The sequence below is a fragment of the Xyrauchen texanus genome, chromosome 3 (assembly GCF_025860055.1).
Source record: "Xyrauchen texanus isolate HMW12.3.18 chromosome 3, RBS_HiC_50CHRs, whole genome shotgun sequence".
In the NCBI taxonomy this organism is placed as follows: Eukaryota; Metazoa; Chordata; class Actinopteri; order Cypriniformes; family Catostomidae; genus Xyrauchen; species Xyrauchen texanus.
The window spans coordinates 12,700,692-12,723,557 of record NC_068278.1 but is presented as its reverse complement, the minus strand read 5'-3'; the positions used below and the strand labels follow the sequence as shown (position 1 = coordinate 12,723,557).

General features: G+C 37.4%; 1 protein-coding gene across 1 annotated transcript; it reads right to left on the bottom strand.

The window, feature by feature from the left end:
* Positions 1-980: 980 nt before the first annotated feature.
* On the bottom strand, positions 981-22,378 carry LOC127629802 (serine/threonine-protein phosphatase 2A 65 kDa regulatory subunit A beta isoform-like). Its single transcript, XM_052107055.1, has 15 exons — positions 22,242-22,378; positions 21,276-21,366; positions 21,025-21,125; positions 20,697-20,929; positions 18,386-18,533; positions 16,652-16,807; positions 16,096-16,210; positions 14,287-14,357; positions 10,617-10,751; positions 9,829-10,002; positions 9,569-9,629; positions 7,685-7,839; positions 6,274-6,416; positions 6,047-6,138; positions 981-2,175 (listed from the first exon to the last, which is right to left on the bottom strand). Exons 1-15 carry the CDS (start codon positions 22,317-22,319, stop codon positions 2,159-2,161), a joined length of 1,770 nt encoding a protein of 589 aa, XP_051963015.1. The 5' UTR covers positions 22,320-22,378; the 3' UTR covers positions 981-2,158.
* Between the last annotated feature and the right edge of the window lie 488 nt (positions 22,379-22,866).

Below are 22,866 nucleotides of genomic sequence, written 5' to 3'. Positions count from 1 at the left end.
GGCATTTTACAGCCCATGGGCCAGACCGGTCCTCCACATGATTTAATGTGGCCTGAGGCTCATTTGCGTCAACCTAATGTGCCTCCACAAGCGTTTAACATGCTCACGGTTGCCAAATAAGAGACGCAACACCCCCAGTTTGAGATATATACAAATTAGAAATATTCCACCTAATGTTATACTTATATTGCTTACCCCTTTGAACAAACTTAGCGATATGTAGTGCAATATTCTGCTCAATGAAAAGTGATATACGGCGACACTGTGTCCATTCTTGAGGCTGCTTGTGATGTTTGGTGCTACTAAGTTTGCAGGAAATCCTTCTCAATGATGAAATTAGATATAAAAGTATATCTCGACATTGACACGCAAGCAAAAGCAAGCCAGAGACGAATATGTATATGTATTTTTTTATTTGTGCAATTTAGAAATGTTGACGTCCCCTCACACCTGGATATTAAACTCTAATCTAACTCTTGCGGTAATCATTTATCATAGTCATGCAGCCTGTTTTTTTGCAGTTCATGCATCATGACCCTTTTAGTGTGTAAAAGGGTAATATTTTGAGAATAAAATAAGTACATTCGCTTTGTGACAAACATAATGTCTATAATTTTTGTATTTTTTATTAAAACAGGCCCCTGATGTAGTGTTAAATTGAATAATAAATTAACAGGGAAGTAGTAGATGCTAAATCAATTATAATAAGCTCAGACTTTATTCAGTTTTTAATGCCTGATAGAAAATTATGTATCTTTGTAGAGCAATACAATACTTTAGGCAATTGCAGAATTCACATTTACACATCAGAAAATTGAAAACTATTTCTGGGCTTAAAAGATACAAAAACCAAATAAATGTGGAGCATTGTATCTTTAAAGGAATACACTGTGCCCCCTCAACAGTAATGATACATTGCATTTTACTGTATTGCATTTATTATATTGGATTACAAAAAGACCACTCACAGTTAAATCAGGTTATATCATGTTTTTTATTGAGTTTCCATTCTATCAAGGGCAATGTGACCATATTCATATAAAACCCAAAGCACATTCTGTTGACACATAACATAGAAGATACTACTATACTGGCTGCCCTCTGAAGCTGAAGAGGAATTGGACAGTCAACATCACAAGCAAAGCAAATGTGTCCGGAAAATTGGGAATCGGGATTACCCATCACTGTTTTATACTTGTCCTGTGGTTAATCGAGGTTCTCCTCAATCTATACTGATGGCCTATGTAACCTGTGTGCAAGAAGCATGCAAAGGACACAAGGTAGACATCTTTAGAAAAATAATAACAAAAGAAAACAAATTCACTGAAAATGTGCAATATAGTCAATGGCACAGAAAAGAGCTTGCCATCTAAAAATACACAGGGCTGTTTAGGAGTACCCATCCTTTGTTATTACAGTTACAGGAAGGAGATTACAATTTATTGTGGTCCCTTTAAGAAAATAAGCTCTTGGGTTTTTTTTTAGGAATTGAGAGAACAGTATAAGAGCATGCCACTGAATGCATGGACATGTGGCGTGGCTAGTGCTTTCAGGAGTCTTGGTCCACCAACAGTCAGTGTAAGACAGAGGGCTACAGGAACAGATTAAACGACAGTAGCAGAAGTGATTCACCCTTCGCCATGCTGTATGCATGCATGGGTCAAAACTCATGCGTACTAAAATCAGCAGTAAGAGCAAACACGGTTCAGTCCATAAGAGTAGGTTGGTGACAGAAGTTATGCATTACAGTAAAATCTGGACAACTGACATCTCAACCATTACATCTAATAAAATGCTTTTTCTAATTCTATGATGCAACAATGGCTAAGCAGTCATTACATTGTTACGCAAACAGTAAAACGCCATCTAAGAGACCCTAAGATGAGGGTTAGCAAAATACACAGAGCAGGGAAGGGTGTTTGGTGGCAGCCTTATTGTGGGGTAAGAATGAAAAGTAAGATGGTGTGTTGTGAATGTTCATTCAAATCTGAGGGTGAAGAGAGTTACAATCTGACAAAACACTGAGAGAGAGAAGCCAAGTTTCCCCAAAACATTTCTCACTGAGAGGAAACAGAACTCATTGATTCTCCACTAACAGTCCAGTGGATGATCCTGGATGTCAGCATGAGATGGGTCTTGTGTTCAGCAAGAAGGTAAATTAGGCCAGGGCAAGAACTGTAGGGAGAAACCAAAAAAGAATTGTTGGCCAGGGCAGATATGTAAAAACCCTCTGCCACGATTCTAGTGTTCTGGTTGTTCTGGCCAGGGCATTAGTCATTAGGTTACAAATATATTTTATGCAAAAAGAATAACATTAAAACAATTTGTGAATAAAGTAGCATTTCCATCTCATGTGTTCAAGAGAATGAAATCTTTACTTCCAGGAAAACTGGCACATAAATGGAAGTTGTAGCTGTTGTGGAAGTGGCTGTTTTACTTGCGATTTAGAACCGGTCTCACAAACCGCACATTTGCTTGCGATTGGCGGCAGATGCCTTTTGTCTGGGAGCGAAAGCGTGTCAGGCATTTTTAGAAAATAATAGTAGTCAATCAATTTGATGACAGGCTTTGCCATTTTAGAATAACCAGAGCAACATCTGAGATGCTATACGTGCCACTGTTGAGAGGATCAAATTAACCCAAATAGTTAAATCACAGTTTTCAAAATGTTCTCCTAACAACTGTTTTATCATGCATAACTAGCCACTCCCTAATTAAATTTAAATGTACTTATTTTATATAAAATGCTACAACTTTACATTAGAATAAATGTACTTATGTACTGTTTGTGTGTGCTTGTGATTGGGTGGGTTGATGCGTGTGTGTGGGTCAGGTCTTGCTTGAACCTAGGGCTGTCACAATTATGAAATTTGGCTGACGATTATTTGTCAAACAAATAATGCAGATTATGATGATTGTCAGTTTTAGGGCTTTTAATTGTCAAACAAATAATTGTGATTATGACAATTAATTGTGAAACAAATTGTCATGCCTTTGTCATAGGTGTACAGTTAGAAAAGGTATCCAAATACATTTAAACTCAAGTTTTTCACAATTCGTGACATTTAATTATAGAAAACTTTCCCTGTCTTAAAGTCAGTTTGGATCACTACTTTAAGAATGTGAAAAGTCAAAATAATAGTAGAGAGAATTATTTATGGCAACTTTTATTTCTTTAATCACATTGATGGGTCAGAAGTTTATAAACACTTTGTTGTTGGATTGGTTGCATTGCCTTTAAATTGTTTAAAATGTTTTGGGTAGCCTTCCACAAGCTTCTCACAACAAATTGCTGGAATTTTGGCCCATTACTCCAGACAAAACTGGTGTAACTGAGTCAGGTTTGCCTGTCATTTCTGCCCACAAATTTTCTATCAGATTGAGGTCAGGGCTTTGTGATGGCCACTCCAATGCCTTGACTTTGTTGTCCTTAAGCCATTTTGCCACAACTTTGGAGGTATGCTTGGGGTCATTTTCCATTTGGAAGACCCATTTGCGACCAAGCTTTAACTTCATGGCTGCTGTCTTGAGATGTTGCTTCAATATATCCTCAAAATCTTCCTCCCTCACGATGCCATCTATTTTGTGAAGTGCACCAGTCCCTCCTGCACCAAAGCACCTCCACAACATGAATGGGCTGGGATGGTGTTCTTCAGCTTGCAAGCCTCACCCTTTTCCTCCAAACATAACGATGGTCATTATGGCCAAACAGTTCCATTTTTGTTTCACCAGAACAGAGGACATTTCTCCAAAAATTATGTTTTTGAATTTTTTCTGGGAGTTTTGGAGCAGTGGCTTCTTCCTTGCTGAGCAGCATTTCAGGCTGTCAATATAGGACTTGTTTTACTGTGGATATAGATACTTGTCTACCCGTTTCCTCCAGCATCTTCACAAGGTTCTTTGATGTTGTTCTGGGATTGATTTGCACTTTTCACAGAATGCGCCTCCTTCATGAGTGGTATGATGGCCCCATGTTGTTTATGCTTGCATACTATTGTTTGTACTGATGAACGTGGTACCTTCAGGCATTTGGAAATTGCTCCCAAGTATGAACCAGACTTGAGGGGGTCCACAATTTTTGTTTCTGAAGTCTTAGCTGATTTCTTTTGATTTTCCCATGATGTCAAGAGGCACAGAGTTTGAAGGTAGGCCTTAAAATACATCCACAGGTAAACCTCCAATTGACTCCTATTAGCCAATCAGAAGCTAATTGCCTAAAGGCTTGACATAATTTTCTAGAATTTTCCAAGCTGCTTAAAGGCAACTTAAGGTTAACTTGGTGTATGTAAATTTCTGACCCTATATTGTGATAGTCAAATAAAATTGAAACAGTCTGTCTGTAAACACTTGTTGGAAAAATAACTTGTGTCATGCACAAAGTCTTAAATTACTTGACAAAACTATAGTTTGCTAATATGAAATTGTGGATAAATGAGATTGAATTACTTCAATCCAAGTTTATGTAAACTTCTGACTTCAACTGTATGTGTGCTTCATACACTTTTAGAAGTAATTTCTTCATATTTAACTTTTATATGATTTCCTTTAAGGCTTTAAAACTTATGAAAGCATTTAAAAATAACATTTTAAATATCAAAACATCTCTCTCTCTTGGCCAATTTTAGTCTTGGTCCATTTTGCTTTTACAATGTTGTTGTTGGAAACCAGCCAACCCCAATAGCTATTATAATATATTACATTAAAGTGTGCAATTGTAAAATATTTCTGTCCAGATATCTTCACTTTCACAAGTAATTTTTAAGGCTCTCTAATTAAACCCACAAGCCTTTATTTTACATCAAGAAAGAACTTTGATACGGTGTTTCTTCATTCTATCATCTGTGACTCCTCTTTGTCACTTCATACCATTAACACTTTGTCTGAACCCACAATGACAAATAACATTTGCCATTACACGATCATTATATTAAAAGTGAAACCGGAGCGCTTTGCCTCCACTAAACTTCTAGTTTATATTTTCGCAGGAGTTTGGAGTGAACCACCCCAGACAGTGCATACATTGCAGTGCTTCAAGTCTTGTTCTAAAGCGATTAATCTTCACGCGCTCTTTGGGAACTGCACTCAGTGCAGATTGGTGCACATCAGTGAGTTCAACTGAATGAGACACTCAAACGCGCATTTCATTCTTCTTTTTGGACAGAAAAATATGATGAATTTCAAGCGCAAAATAATAAAATAACCGCGATCATATGATTATTTAATAATAATAATCCCAACAGGCCTACTTTCTCTGACTCCTATTGTTTTTATTGAGGTAATAATCTTGTCCACCTCAAGCAAGTGTATACATTTTTTTGCATGCATTCTGGAGGTTTAATTTGTATCTTGGTGTTTCCATCCAGCATTTATGCAATATCCCAAAATATGTGGATGGACACTCAGGTTGCCAGGGTGTACTGGGTGGATATTGCTCGAGTCCCTCCTTTAAACCTAAAATGCATACCTCGGGACCTCATTCCACCCCCTATACCTCATCAGTTTTTTTTAGTTATGCCCTTCTTTAGTATTCCTCAATCTTTCTCTTACAAACAATTAACAAAAGCTTATTGGGTCTTTAGTGACCCAAGACATGCAATAGTGTCGCAAAATATATATGTGCTTCCATAATTCATATTTTTTAGATGATTTTATATCTCTACATGTTTACCATCATAAGATATCTATTGCTTTGTATGTCTATCACATGTTATGTATTTTATGTATATGATATCGGTTTCTTTGTTTGTCATTGTATGTCTATTTAGACTTAAGTGCCTGAGAACATACATGTATGTAGCTTGTGTAGCTCAATATGTGTCTGATAGCCAGATGCATCTCAATTTCAGCATGGAATGAAATATGTTCCGTTATTTGTTGCTATTTGTTTGATATATGATAAATAAAACATTAAAATATAAAATAATATATTCCATTATATTAATTTCAAATGGTCTAAAAAACACTTCACCTATAAGAAGTGTCAGATTTCACAAATCTGATGTTTTTGTTATTATTTCAATGTCCTATACGTATCTAGTAAACTCACCACTGATGGCCTCTTGGGCGAAGTATTTGACATCCATGTCTTGATCGGATGCCAGTTTCTCCAGCACTGGTTTCACTTCTGTCTGCAGAGAGCTGTAATGAAAACAATGTATTACAAGCATGACCCTAAAGTGAGTCCCATTATGAGTTTTTTTAGCGATAAATAAATGAGCAATACAAAATCACGTTGAGATTAATACAAATGAGGATGATATTGTAATCACATACTTGCTGTCCAGCACAGGTCCAATCTTCTGAAGAGACTTGGCCACATTGAAGCGTACATTGGCAACCTGGTCATTGGACATCTTCAAAACTACAGGGAGCATGTGTTTGGTGGTAATGTCCTGGCCACACACCTCAGACAAAGCCTAAAAAACATAGGGTCAGTGGACTGTCTACTGGGTGCCAATGCAAGTTTACCCAAACTCTATAAAAATCAATTATGAGTTGGTATCCTGTGCACTTTGCATGAGGAACGCCATTTCGGTGGCTCTTAAGTTGCTGCCTAGGAGTCAGTCAGTTAAGAGGTTTCATTTCAAGCATGTGTGTCTATCTAGACAGCTCACTATATTTTGGAACAGAGCCAATGGGTGGTTGTATTAACTAGGCCTGGTGCGATTATTAAATAACCGCCTGATCGTGGTTATTTGATCTAACCATGGGTATTTGAGATAAAAGCGATTGTTAGGCATTCAAATTCCAATCACATTTTAATACCCAAATGTCATGAACGGTGCATTGGTGTGTCATTCAGTTAAACTCCGAGCATCACTGAGCTGCAACACGGATCTCAACCAGACCAGCTCCTGTATGGAAGAGTGCGTGAAGAGCCTCTTAAGCACTCTGATGCGCAAGCTGTCAGCAGACGCTGGCGCCAAACTCCAGGAAAAATATAAACAAACAACTCTGATAGTGAGCGCAAAGCACCCCAGCTTCACGTTAAACGACCGTGTAATGACAAATTCCATTTCGGGTTCACACATGCAGTTTTAATGACACGCAGTTACAGAGGAGGAGACACATGCTAATTCCATTTCTGTGGGGTGATGAAATGATGAAACAAAATCTCAAAAGTTTTCCTTCATGGCAAATAAGGGCTTGTGGGTTTAATCAGAGCTTTAAAATAACTTATGAAAGTTAAGAAATTAGGACAGAAATATTTTACTATTACATAATAATAAAATATAAGTAAATCAGTGTTTCCCATTACTTACATAGACTATGACTTCTTAAGGTTTATGAAACACACATGCAGGGAAAAAAAAGCACACCTTAAGAAATATGACAATTTATTTGACAATTAATCGTGAAAGCCCTTAAAAAGATAATTGATCATCATAATCGCAATGATTTGTTTGACAATCGTCAGCTAAATTTCATAATCATGAAAGCCGTAGTATTAAGTGTAGATGCTGTTCAGAGTGCAAAAATAGCATTGCAGTCATTAAGACATTCAATCGTTTGATGTAGCAGCCAAATACATCATGCACCATTATAAGATGATATAACACCACAGATTATAATTATATTAGTGTCAAATCATACGTCAAACTGCGCTTTGCCAACTGTGCATTAGCATCATACTTTTCTCTGTGACTCAACAGCAGCTTGTGATAGCTGATAAGTAGTGACTTACATTGATGCAGAAAAGGGTAGTCATTCTGTGCAGATAGTTGGGGTCATTGGCCATGCCCAGGACTTTGGGTACAATGGTGTTCTGTGCCCACTCTGCTCCAAACTTCTCCACCAGCTTCATCAGGTTACAGGTAGCTGCCTCTCTGATGGCATATACTGAGGATCAAACAGACCAACATATTAGTTTACCAACATATTGTACATCATGCCAGAGACAGATGTTAAGATGATAATGCTAAATTTGATGTTAACTAACATTCGTATTATAAACTTTCCTTAAGAAACTCATCATCTTCTCAAAGCAATGCAACAAAGGATGTAATAAGTTAAATAATATCCAACAAAAATAAACACTTTATTAGGGTCTTAGTGATTTAAGTAATCTCTATAGAGAATAAATGGTGATCTGAAGGCAAACACGGCCGGTTTGTTTCCTAATATCGAACATAATTCAAACAGAACTTTAAGGTGATGATGTGTAGTTTAAAACCCACATTGTTTTAGCAAGGGCTGCCCCAGACCAAATATTTTCCTAGTCAGTCATTCATTCATACATACATACATACTATTCATTAATTCATTCATACATACTATTCATTCATTCATACTATTCATTAATTCATTCATACATACTATTCATTCATACATACTATTCATTCATACTATTCATTGATTCATACTATTCATTCATACATACATACTATTCATTCATACTATTCATTCATTCATACATACTATTCATTCATACTATTCATTCATTCATACATACTATTCATTCATTCATTTATACTATTCGTACATGCATACTATTCATGAATTCATTAATTCATACTACTCATTCATTCATACATACATACTATTCAATCATACATACAATTCATTCATATATATATATATATATATATATATATATATATATATATATATATATATATACACACACACACACACACACACACACACACACACACATACATACTATTCATTCATTCATTCATACATACATACTATTAATTCATACATGCATACTATTCATTCATACATACATATATATATATATATATATATATATATATATATATATATATATATATATATATATATATATATATATATCACACACACACACACTATTCAGTCATAATTTGTTTTGATCACGTCGCTATTTTAATTGCCGTTTCCGTTTGGTTTGGAGTGCAATTGGAATTTAGAAATGTTTTGATTGAAGTTTTTCATTTTTTAAATAAATGTAATTTTAAATGCAATTTTTTTTTTAATGCGACCAACCGATCAATCGAAATTTGTTTGACCAAAACTCTTCTTGTTGACTAACGTTTGGTCGACTATTAGGGGGCAGCCCCAGTTTTAGCGCATTGTCCACATTGACTTTCTCAGACGCGGAGGCAACTGAGATTCGTTCTCTGCTACCCAGATTGAGGCAAGTCACTTTGCCACCGCAAGGATCTAGAGCGCATTGGGAATTGGGCATACCAAAGTGGGGAGAAAAGGGGAGGGAAAAAACTAAAAAGTAATGTAATTTTTGTGGCTTGTGTCACAATAACAAGAGAATTCAAATTGAGTAGTGTGAGTGATTTGCTCTGTGCTCTCCTGTCTCTGGAGCTCAAATGGGAAGCCTGTTGGGATAGCACGCGCAACAATCATGTGAAACAAAGCTGCACATGTCCGATTAAAAGCATATTTTTAAGCACAAGATGAATTTGATTGAATTTGCTTCGGCAGATGAATCTAACTGAAACTGAACCTCCTCTACCTGTATATCACACACCACTGTATAGATCTGTAAGAACTCGCAGTGGGAAAGTGCACACAAGGTCAACTACAATGTGTATATCTTGTTATGTACACTAACTTATGTGTAACCTACCATGATCAACGAGCCACGCCATACACAGAGAATTCAGCTTCTCATCAAAGAACTCTACACCCTGGAAGCACCAGAAAAGAAAAGGATACATAAAATTGGATACACATTAGCAACACAACTCATGATGACTTGGAAAATAATAAGCGAATATGATTATCAGTTAAATGTTTGAAAAGACTGAAGAATAGGAACTGGCCAATGGCATTTTTCCAATGTCTAGGGTAAATGTCCTTTGTACGACAGTGAGGGTTCTGACTCACCAGCTGTCCAGCCAGAAGTGGCATGTACTCGATGATCGCCAGTCGAACTCTCCACTTGGCGTCTTCAGCCAGTTCAACGATAGCAGGAAGCAGAGACTGGGAAAGCTGTCGGATTCCAATCACCTCATTTACGCAGTCCAAGTTGGAGATGATGTTGAGGCGGACCTCTGGACACTGAGAGAAAAGACAGAATTTCAGCTTTGGTTTAGAAAGCAAAGACAATGAAATATACTATTATTACACTTGGTGGATTTCTCAACACATGCACACAGAACAGTGTGCCCTAATGGATATAGTTTTTGCATGGCAGGGGGCTGACAACATGCTAAAAATTCAAACCAATACAATTTTTTCCAACATTTTTCTTACAAACAAGAATATGAAACTGCTTACTCTCTTGTCATTAAACATGGATTAATGCAAGCAAGATCTGGCCTTGTTCTATTTATTTTGTTCAGTAATCATAAAGAGACGTTCAAAGACTACTCCATGACAGCTTAAATAAAGAGATCGCAATATAGACAGCAGCAAGCAACAAAAGAGAGAGTAAAAAAAAAGAGATGACAGATAAGTGTGCTACACTCATCAATTCATCTCTCACTTCAATGCGTCCTGCTTTCCACTAAAAGGCCAGCATTAGCAAAGCCTCACCTCATCAAGATCAAAGTGGCCAGTTGCACACAAGTCTCATCTGTGACTGCAGCGTGACGCAAATTACCTCAGCCAGACCTGTGCTGTCTCACACACACACACACACACACACACACACACACACACACACACCTTACCTCATCTTTGAGCTGGGCCAGGAAAAGGGGAAGCAGGTGCTCAACAGTATTGTCTTTGCCCAAGATGGTGGAGAGGCCCATGATGACTGAAGCCAGAGCAGATTTCACATGCTGATTAGTGTCTGAGACAAGTTCCTGTTGACAAATAAAAAACCATGATCAATGTTTCAAAGCAATTCGATCACTATGAAAAGGGGAGACAACAATCAGAATTATATAATCTTAAAATGCAACATAACTAGACCCATCAAGTCCAAACTGATCAATTAATAGTGAAAATGATAAACATGATTATTCTGCTAAAGATTTTAATCATGCTTATTTCTGTAATTTGTATTATTACCAATACTTGGTAAGATGTTTGCATCAGATTTGTCTATAAGAGATGCATTTTAACGTATTATTACTTTCATAATTAATATTATACTGCTATATACAATAGTAATAAACAATATTAATACATGTCTGTAAAAATTTAGCATGCTTTAGATTTGTTTAGAAACTTGTAATTCTCAAAAAACCAAATCAATAATATATTTTGTCAATCAAATTTTGCTATATCGAATCAAAATGATATTGAATCGAGAACACTCATCTCACAATACGGTTCATGATACTGAACTCACGGTCCGAGGGCTATTATTACTTTATAAACATATGCAAAACATTCCTTAAATGTAGCTAAAAGTACTGTTTTTAAAGGGCTAAATGATCCATCAGAGATGCACTGGGACAAAAAACACGCCAATGGTGACACCACATGGAAAAATTATTAGCTAATAATTCTGCTTACTGAAAATACAGAATTATGTTAGATACATATACTGCTTACACACTGTTATTACATACATTTAAAATATACTCTAAAGTAATATGGTCTGATTACATCTAGATATTCTTTTCAAAAATACATATTTCATGGAAGTGTAAGCTTATCCAGTTAAATAATAATTTACTGATGAAATCAAATCAGACATTTGACATTAGGATTATATTCCCCCATAGCATTATTATACATAATATTCAGAATTATATATATAGTAGACTAATATGGCACTCATATTAAACATCTGTAAACTTTACATTTTCTTTCACGCTGTCAGAGCCCTCTCGCGCTTAAATCGGACATTGGATCCCTCGCACCGAAAAGGCCCATCGCACCCGCTGCTGGTTTCACTTTCGGCTGAACCCATCGTACAACACTTGTGGCTGCTAGTGTGCAATTGAATTTTAGAGCTCCTTTTTTAAAATGAAGCCATTTCCATTTGTAGGCGTAGGATGTTGTGTGTATTGGATAGAAAAGACGGCAAGTAATTAAACTTTATTTATTTTATTTTTTTAAATGTCCCATCTCCACAATGCACAGTCAAATTGTTTAACCTTGATGCATTGTGCCATGTTAAACCGTTACACCCCATTGTACATCAAACCAAATTGTGTGATAACCATATCCTCCCACTCCTAATATTAAATAACCAAGTTGCTATGCTGCTTGGGGTCTGAAACCCATCTACAGTTAAATTAACTACATGACATAAGAATTGTTTATTCCGATTATTACTATATATATATATAGTATTACGATACTACTTTTAAACATGCTTTTCAACGTTGCCAACAGTTTATAAAAACAATAAGCAAGAAGCTGTGTTAGTGAACACAGAGTTAAAAGAAAAATCTAAGCAATGTACAGCCTTACTTTGCTTTATCTTATCTGATTAGAAATGTTGAGTATCTAGACAGCCAACAATATTTTGCATATTATCATTGTCATCCTGTTTCTGATAGGAGCCTAATAAGGTGAAGTGTACATTTGGTGAATAAGTTGAAGGAGATCCAAAATAAGTGAGAGTTCCACATACGCGCTATAAAACAATGCAACAAATATCGAGTTCCCATTGTGTCAACTAATGTGATTTATGTGCCTGCTTTCTACAGGGTCCACACAGGCATCACTGAATGAAATCAAGGACTGTCAAGGGCTTTTTCCAGCACCAATTTTTCATTTTCAAGGACTTCACAGAAAAACTCAAGAGCTTTTATATAATTCTGAGTTCCCAACTTGTAATAGGAGTGAAGTGAACAATACGTTCAAGTTGAAATCTTGTAATGACATGAATGGACCATTAACAAATATATAGGAGGCAATCAGTCAGAAAAGGAAATTCACTATATATAGTATTAAAGAAAATCAGCACTTCAGAGCAAGTGTCTTAACAGACGTATTTTTCGACTGAGCGCGCATTAACAAGAGAAGAGTTGCACGGTTTTCACGCTATGTCTGAATAGAATGAATGCTTCTTTTTACCTCTTGATGAATAACTGTAAAGTTAATGAACAGAAAGGATATTAAGAGAGACATTATTCAATGAAAAGGAGTGCTTGGATATCATCTTTGATGGACACATTAAATCTAGCAGGTAAAACTAAATTTTACACTCATAACATGCAAGAAATCCAACCGTCATGTAGCACTCGTCTATAAAGGCATATGCATTAAAAGGGAGAATCTTGTGAAAACAGTCTGTGGTAAAGTTTAACTATGACATATTACGGCTCAAGTGATGGTGACATTCTATGCAGCCAATCCATGAGGTAAATTTCCTTCAGAGTACGTGTTCATGCTACACAACATGTAATGAAAGGATTTTGTTGTTAAAAGTTCTTCACCACTACACAAATCGATCACTGGCTTAGTGGCTACTGACAGACATTTGCCACCTAGTGTAGAATTTGGCTGCACAGGCGAGTTTTAGAGGTCTGTGGACCCACATATGACATTTGGCAACAACAACCCACAGACCGTTGTTGTTTACTCACCCCACGCATCATGTAAAAATCAAACGAGCTGTGATTGGTCACTTTTCATGCCAGTCAGATGGCCCCTTCAAGTCTTGGGTGGTTCAAATATGGGCGCTGTATGCGTTTCTCAGGTATGCTAAATGTATAGAAACGTTCATCTTAAATTTCAAGCACTTTTAAACAAAACATACCGATTTTCCAGGTATTCCAGTACTTCCATTTCTAAAAGCTCAATTCAAGCTCTTTAAGGACCTTGTGCGAACCCTGTTTCTAGCAGCTAGTAGGTCAAATTTAAGGAAACAACAACCAGGGACACTTGGTTTTGCTAAATTGAAAATGTTTTTCACCAGAAACCAGCCAGAATTTAATTTATTCCAAATCTGGCACCAAATTACTACACTTGGAATAAAGTTGTCAATGGATCACATATCCATTTCCATTCCCGTGAAAAGTGTGCAATGCAATAACTTGGGTTGGGCAAACATTTTCTTCACAACCATGAATAAAACATTTACATTAAGGCATTACACCAGAATGTTTGAAGCAAAACCTAGACACTCAATAAAAGATACAGGTCAAAACACTTGATTTACAGTGTGTGATCCAGAGAAGTGTCCTAGTCTCGTTGTAGCCAGTAGGTAAGGCTAAAGAGACAATGACACTTTGCAAATCGTATTTTTTTTAAGCCTTAGGTGCTTGGAGACAGATGCCGAGACAGAGATTTATCTGCCAGTAACTGATCCAGTAGTGGCCCTGCACACCAATTAAATGCGATGAGCACTGTGGAAACTGAAGAATGAAACGTGTTTAGTCTGAAAAGTTACAGGTTGCAGAGATGTTGTTTGACATGTGCACAAAAACAACTTACCTTAACACAAGGAAGAATGTGTGTCATGATGATCGTCTCTCTGCTGTCCTCTGGTAAATTCTCACAAAATTCTGATGAGAAAAATAAAATAATAGTAGGGCTGCATAAGTAAATAACATAACTTTTGGGATTAAATATGTTTAATGGGGCGGTCACACTACACTTCGCTCTCCATTCAAACGTGGAAGACTGGAAACACAACCTCATGCGAAGAAATTTCTTATGCCACTGTGTACCTAAGTTCAAGCTTGGTGAACTCTGAACTGTGAATTCGTACAAATACATATTTTAAAGCTGCGTGTTGTATTGTTGCAGGAAAGCGATTAGACAATATATTTTAAATGCATATAATATTACTTGTTATTTGTGATGCATTATTTACTCACAAGAAGTCCTCCTACATGACATCATATCCTGGTCTGTATGAAAAATTGCGTGCTCAAAGCCTAGTGAACACTCCTTGATGCTGTTAAATTTGACAAATTTTCCTAATTTGGCATTGAAACTACTTATTCTGTTAAAACCTCTTTCTAAAGAATAGTTTGAAGATTTGCAAAAACACCACCACAGGTATCCGGTGTTAAGTACATCAAACAAACCCATAGCCAAGCTTGTTTCTCAGTAAATGGAGAACAATTCACAGAGAAAGATCTTAAGAGCAAATTTATTTAAAAAAGAAATTTTGCACTCTTCACATGGAACAATTACACTGAAATATTGTATGAAACTCAGCATTAATGAGCAAGCTACTGGTCAGATGTATGGAATTACGAAAATCTTAGGTTAAATGTTTTTTTCCTTAGAGCAACTGAACACACTACACTCTTCTACACAGAAGCAAATTTAAATAAAATTCAAAATGTGAGAATGCAATGGAAAAATGGGTAACACTTTACAAGTTAAGAAACAAATTAAGGTTTCATTTGTTTACATTAGTTAAAGGTGCAATACGTAACAATTTTCATGTACTATTCACCTTTATTTGCCAAAGTGTGAATGGCTTGAAACGCATCTTAAAATTGAGCCCTTCCAGGACTTCCTAGTTTGCTTATTAAAGCCTGTAGACTGATTTTCATGTGAAGGCAGTGGGTCGCTTTTGCCGGGAAAATCCAAAGGATGTGACGTTTATGCACACTCCCGAGGGCCTTGCCTCAGTGCTTCTCTTCCGCTATTCAACAGAGATAACTGTCTGCAACACTAGGTACAGTTATCTTATAGATGGAATCCAGCAAACGTCCAGCTCTCAGCACAGCTCCGAATCCTACACAAACTCCAAGTAGGCCAAAAAATTATATAAAACATTTATCTACTGAATCCAGTCTGGCTAAGTGGAAATGTGATCATGGTCGATGTATGCATGAGCGCAAGCACGAGCATCAGGCGGCTGCAGTTCACATAGCGGCCACAGGTGTCATTAATAACAAGGGTTTCTGAATCTTACATACTGCACCTTTAAAAAAAATACATCTACAGCATTTATTCATCTTGGTTAATGCTAATTTCAACAGAGTACAGTAACGCATTTTTTTTTAAATCCATAGTTGTATTAGTTAACATTAGTTAATGCACTATGAAATAACAATGCACAATTGTATTTTTAATAACGAACATTAACAAAGATTAATTAATGCTGTAAAAAAAAACTATATAATATATATAGTTCATTATTAGTTGATGCCAAATGCAACTAATATTAACAAATGGAAGCTTATTGGAAAGTGTTACCAAAAAATTTAATCATGCAAATAATAATAAAAAAAGATTCATTGTGATTACATTTATTAGGGCTGCTTATGGGCCTTATCTCACCTTTGACCTTGTTGGCAGCAGCTGCCCGAACCTCAGCCTCACAGTCTTTAAGAAGATTCTGGAAAGCCGGCACTAGGTCGTTCTTTGTAATCTCTGGACCTACGGCCTTCTGCAGCTGTAAATTCACATGGACAAGCATGTCATTTCACATCTCTATTACACAGTAACACTTCAGTGTTGCCTGCAGACAGTGCTTTACAGGGACAAAGGCACTCCTGACACATGCTAGGATGCAGTCAATTAGTCTCATTTTTCAAAGCAGGCCAAAACGCCTGTGTTCATTACTTTTTCACTTACCAGTGCAGAGCCCTTAAATCATGTAGCTTTTATATAACATTGCTTTATATTGCTAATCTATGGCAATCAAAATTAGAGGGTGTACAAATACACAGGATTAAGCCATAACATTTAACCGTTACAAAATGAACAATTTAAAGATAAGGGTCAATTCCTTAGTCCATTAACAAAGGATAAACAATTAGATGCTTAGTTGCATACCAAGTCTGGCATGGACAAAACATGCATATGATTAAATGGTGATTGGCTTTTTTCTTACATCTGAGAATTTGTCTGCAACCATGTAGCGAACCCTCCAGGACTTGTCCTCTGCTGCCTGCCGTAAGGTGGGCATTACCAGAGCTTCCAGGTCTTCTTGGGGCAATAAAGTGGCAATGCTGACACCAGCCTCCACAGCTAGAAGACGAACAGAGTCCTGCAGCAGAGGAAATACAACAAAACATTGAGCAAAACCATGCCATCTGTTGCAGGATCCCTGCTCTACTTTTATTTGCAAAAGGAACATTTGGGAATCTAATATATCAGTATAAAATCTGATATTTCCTACTGACACATTAAAGCTGAAGATATAAATAAAAAAAACATCAAGACAAATGTGAAACATCTAATGTGCCAAAGACTTTTACACAGCTCTGTATACATGTGTATACACTCACCTAAAGGATTATTAGGAACACCATACTAATACTGTGTTTGACCCCCTTTCGCTTCAGAACTGCCTTAATTCTACGTGGCATTGATTCAACAAGGTGCTGAAAGCATTCTTTAGGAATGTTGGCCCATATTGATAGGATAGCATCTTGCAGTTGATGGAGATTTGTGGGATGCACATCCAGGGCACGAAGCTCCCGTTCCACCACATCCCAAAGATGCTCTATTGGGTTGAGATCTGGTGACTGTGGGGGCCATTTTAGTACAGTGAACTCATTGTCATGTTCAAGAATCCAATTTGAAATGATTCGAGCTTTGTGACATGGTGCATTATCCTGCTGGAAGTAGCCATCAGAGGATGGGTACATGGTGGCCATAAAGGGATGGACATGGTCAGAAACAATGCTCAGGTAGGCCGTGGCATTAAAACGATGCCTAATTGGCACTAAGGGGCCTAAAGTGTGCCAAGAAAACATCCCCCACACCATTACACCACCACCACCAGCCTGCACAGTGGTAACAAGGCATGATGGATCCATGTTCTCATTCTGTTTACGCCAAATTCTGACTCTACCATCTGAATTTCTCAACAGAAATCGAGACTCATCAGAGCAGGCAACATTTTTCCAGTCTTCAACTGTCCGATTTTGGTGAGCTCTTGCAAATTGTAGCCTCTTTTTCCTATTTGTAGTGGAGATGAGTGGTACCGGTGGAGTCTTCTGCTGTTGTAGCCCATCCGCCTCAAGGTTGTGCGTGTTGTGGCTTCACAAATGCTTTGCTGCATACCTCGGTTGTAACGAGTGGTTATTTCAGGCAAAGTTGCTCTTGTATCAGCTTGAATCAGTCGGCCCATTCTCCTTTGACCTCTAGCATCAACAAGGCATTTTCAGCCCACAGGACTGCCGCATACTGGATGTTTTTCCTTTTCACACCATTCTTTGTAAACCCTAGAAATGGTTGTGCGTGAAAATCCCAGTAACTGAGCAGATTGTGAAATACTCAGACCGGCCTGTCTGGCACCAACAACCATGCCACACTCAAAATTGCTTAAATCACCTTTCTTTCCCATTCTGACATTCAGTTTGGAGTTCAGGAGATTGTCTTGACCAGGACCACACCCCTAAATGCATTGAAGCAACTGCCATGTGATTGGTTGATTAGATAATTGCATTAATGAGAAATTGAACAGGTGTTCCTAATAATGCTTTAGGCGAGTGTATATTCGTGTTGCAGCATATAAAAGTTAAACCTCACAAAACTGGTCACGTCATGCAACATGTGCACAGTGTCTTAACTGTAATTACATCAGTGTACAGTTTGGAGAAAAGTATTGAAAGCAGACCTGTTCATCAGATGCCAATGCAGTGAAGAGAGAAATTATGTCACTCTTAACATACTCCAGCTCCAAAACTTTGGCAAACTCGCCCAGCTTGGAGGCTGCGGCACGGCGCACCATGGGAGTGTCATCAGAACAAAGGGTGCGGAAGTGCCTGAGGAGACATGAGTTAACATGCTATCACTTAACCAGCACACAAGAATGAGGTGGTAAAGAGCCCATTTTTTTTCCCCAATTAGTTTTTCAACATTATGTAGTACTTCTGTTAATAAAGGTTAGCCACAAGGCCCCTTCACGCAAAGAGTGAATATTCAAAGGAATGAAGACTTTCTCATTGACAAATATGATATGTTGGGTCATATGTCCAGAACATATATTCCAAAAATAAAGATGGAGCTGAAAGCTGTTGCTATCACTGGCCTCAGAGACCCCATTTACACCTGGTATTATGATGCATCTTGGATGATTCAATTACATGTCGTCAGGCATAAACACAACATCACAACATCGTCTTTTGAGGAAAAGATCTCTGATTTCAAAAAGACATACATCAATCACTATCTTAGTGTGCTACTGAATTATTATAAACCGCAAAAAAGTAACTAAAGACTGTGACTATGGTTACATGGACACTTGCGAGAAAGCAGAGTTCCCATTTACACACACATGCAAAGTACTCTTTACTCCCGTTTACATTCGGATCGGTCAGTAAGCAGCTTTCTCAACAGCAACTTAATTTCCCACGATGCTTGTGTAAATAACAAACATGGCATCCAAGGTAGTCTTCGCTACTTTATTCCCTATTGCTTCGATTTAATTTCAGATATTCCAGAGTTGTTGCGGTGTTTGTTTCCTTACCTTTTTATTGCAACCTGCAGCGGAATTGTACTTCAATAGTGGGGTTTCACTCTTACGTAAAACCACGGGATTAACCAATGTACAAGCGCATAAACGCTAACGAGAGGGACAGTCGATTGTTTATAAATGGTGTGTTGAAATGGGTATAGTTGATTGTGTATGTGCTTTTCTCACTGTAATCCCACAAATGTTGAAATCTTTCAGCTGTGTTGACGTTGTTGGTCTCCATACTATGAAGTTTGTTATTTGGTCTGTTCCACGCACATGCAGACTCATCAAAAACCTATTAGAATGCCACTTATGTGTTTACATGACCCCATAAACTGCGTTCTCGAGGAGAAACCCAGTTGTGTTAAACCGTATACAGTTTTACAACATGAATGCTGCTCAGATTACATAGTTTGTTGAAGAACGATGATGAAGGGTAATTCTTTCAGGCGAGGTCTCATGTAAACAATGGAGAATATATCAATATTTCTCAGATTTATCACTTTTATGGACAAAAAGTGCTATTGGATGTTTTTCAAAGAACGCTAGTCACAGAAAATGTACCCACTGGATTCATCTGGCGATTGCGAAAAACAAAGGTATGAAGTCCCGTTTTGATATTGCATGTTTTCATTTGTACTCCTGGCACAAATAACTGAATTGCTGTTTCTGGAGCATTGCTATCGTGAAACAGAGATCGGATATCAATGTTGAACCCTTAGACCTTTGAAAAGATGTATAATGGTTAACATTAATTAAATTTATAGATGGTAAATTATATATTAAACGTAAGCAGAGTGACGTCACCGCTGCGTGCGGTGGAATTGCATATCAACAGGTTAAGGCTGCTGGTAACCGGCAAAGTTTAAGCTCTTGTTTTAGGGCAGCAGTTAGGACAGGTAAAGGGTGGCGCTTCACAGCTATCTGGGTTGTATTCTGGATGGATGATGTTTACACCTCAAATGTGATGTGATCGCATGCGTTTTTGACTACCTCTACATGTGGCTTTTGTGATCCGATCACAGAATGATTTGCACTCCATTAACACCTGTAATGCTGACCACTTGTGAACGGATCACCCGAAAACGCATCTTAATACCAGGTGGAAACAGGGTCCATATGAGAATGTGTTTATTTATACTTTACCTACCTAGCAACATTTTAATGTAACATGTGTACTTTTATTTCTCACAGAACACCAATATTATTTTCATTACACCATGATATATTCCTATGTCATGCTATCATACTGTTGTAATTTCACTGTACCATTCCATTGCTATATTCTGCATTATAACAAGTGAATAAGGATTATCAGATGGGTTGCATTTAGCATCAAAACACTTGAATGAACAGAGGGATTTTTCGATTCACTCATGGTGGGGATAGGCCTTTAATAAACCTATAAATATGTCCCATCAGAAAAAGTAGCGAAATAGCAAATTATTTTTCACACAGTTGTCAAACTTACTGCCGAATCTCCGCTTTGACTGTGCTTGAAACTCGTGGGTAGCAGACACTGAAGAGTCCACAGGCAGAAGTACGTGATGTGAACCAGTCACCACTGGCCAAACGCTTCACCAGAGGCTCAAAGTGCACTTCCAAGTCCACTGGAGAGTGTTCATGGGAGATCTTCCGCAAAGACTCCACCGCCTTGTCTCGCACCACAGTCTCTTCTACTGTTGCCAAACTCTCCAAAGGGGGCTGAAAAGACAAATCAGATAACGATAAGACAAAAACCATGACAGACTATACTTTATTGGATTTCTGAATTAAATGAAAGTGTAAGTTAAGCTTACAAGGAGACAGTGCACATATTCAGGTCCTCCAACCAGCATGGTGAAGCTACCCAACTGTTCAGCAAGGGCGAGCAGAACTTCATCCTCATCATAGATGGTATCTGTTCAAGACAAATGCACAAATTAATAGATTTACATAAATTCTCTACCACACTTGGACAAACTTGAAACGTTTATAGATCATATTTCCTTCAACAAAATTTTTTATAAAAAAAAAAAAATTACAAACCGGCTGTCCTCAAAGACCTTACCAGTGAGGAACGGGAGAAGTTCAGTGCGTGTCCTTTCGACCCCCAAAGCTAAGGCAATGGTGGACAGTTTCTTGATGCTGTTCAACCGTAACTATTGGCAAAGAAATGTGAGAAGTAAACATTTGATCTAAACACAGATACTCAATAATGCAGAACAGAGAATTAATTGGGGCAAAACAACCTTCTGGTCTCTGTTGACAGCTAATCAAATGGTGTCAACCACTAGAGCTGGCAAATCCCAAACTAAAGTGGAGACAATGTCTTGCTATCCTAATATAATGAGAGTTAGAGAAGATAAAAACATTTATTTCCATGGTGTCCCAATTCTGGTCACATTACTTACTACCTTCATAATCCTACGTTATTATCATGAAGAGATCAGGTATAGCTAACATTAACTAATAACGACTACTCAAAGGCTATTTAGCCTTATTTATTTATTTTTGCATTTAAAGCAGAAAAACGGAAATAAATTCAAGCCCAAATGTTTTTAGCTATCTTTACTGAGTTAATTAAAAATCTAGCTCAAATTAATAATGCGATCAAATGTAAACCAACTCAATAGTCCAGTCATGTTTAATCTCTTCTAGGTTTAACATACTTTTAAAGTACTTAATGAAATGTAGTTTTTATCCAAGTAATCGGGTCAATGAGCTACTGAGTAAATCACACAAAACAGCTAACAGTGTTAGCTAATGTTGTCACTCCTCAATTTAATTTAACCACGGGATGACAGTTTTTTACACACAAGATTATTTTACCCCAATAAATGGGGGGTATAAAAGCTTATAATATCCCTTCGTTTAATATGTAAGATCTGGTATGTCGTAATCGCGGAATCGTATTTTGATCTCTACTGGTCGTTAGCAGGCTGGCTAATCTGGGTCAGGCCGATGTTTACAGTTTCGCGTGACCACACGTGTATATCTTTTCAAAGAAGATATGAATGTCATAGAAACCGATTACCTGAACATCTTCATTCCTTAATTCGTCAATTAATACGGCAATAGGGTAAAGAGAGTCGTCGCTATCCGCTCCTGCCATCTTGAATGCTGAACACTGTTTGTTCGGTTGGTTTCTGCTACGGGCTTTCTCACGCTGCAGACTGTAGCGCGATGACGTAGTGGACTTTGGTGACGTAGTGGATGTTTTGGGTTTAAACGTTCTCTGAATAGTACAGTATATTACTTCGTATTAACGTATTTCAATGACACATTACTTGACATGTTTTCCCTATAACAAGCCCTGTATATACATATGGCTGCTACATGTTAATATTCAAATACAACCAATACATCCCATGGCATGGGTAGGCTATGTAGCCCCTATGTATAGCTGAGAATATGCTAAAATGTGAAGCACTTTATAGTGAGTAGTATGCACTGATCTATATGAGTAGTTGAGGGGGGATACGAGGGGATCCCCCTTGTTGCAAGAAATACCAGCTGTGTCAAGAGGTCGTGTCTAGATGGGATCCCTCTCGCGTCACGTTCTCGCGCAGGCGCATTCTATTATTAAACTTAAATATTGATAATAAAATTAATATTGATATTATTATTATCACGGAGTGACTGTTTGCACTAGGTGTAAA

What these genes read in the sequence shown, in the direction of transcription:
- LOC127629802 (XM_052107055.1), bottom strand. Translation starts at nt 22,319, where the DNA reads ATGGCAGGAGCGGATAGCGACGACTCTCTTTACCCTATTGCCGTATTA. An exon ending in TGGCCCAGCTCAAAGATGAG is followed by an intron (nt 10,003 to 10,616) that starts GTAAGGTGTGTG and finishes CTTTTCTCTCAG; the next exon opens with TGTCCAGAGGTCCGCCTCAA. An exon ending in CTACCCTTTTCTGCATCAAT is followed by an intron (nt 6,417 to 7,684) that starts GTAAGTCACTAC and finishes TATGTTTTTTAG; the next exon opens with GCTTTGTCTGAGGTGTGTGG.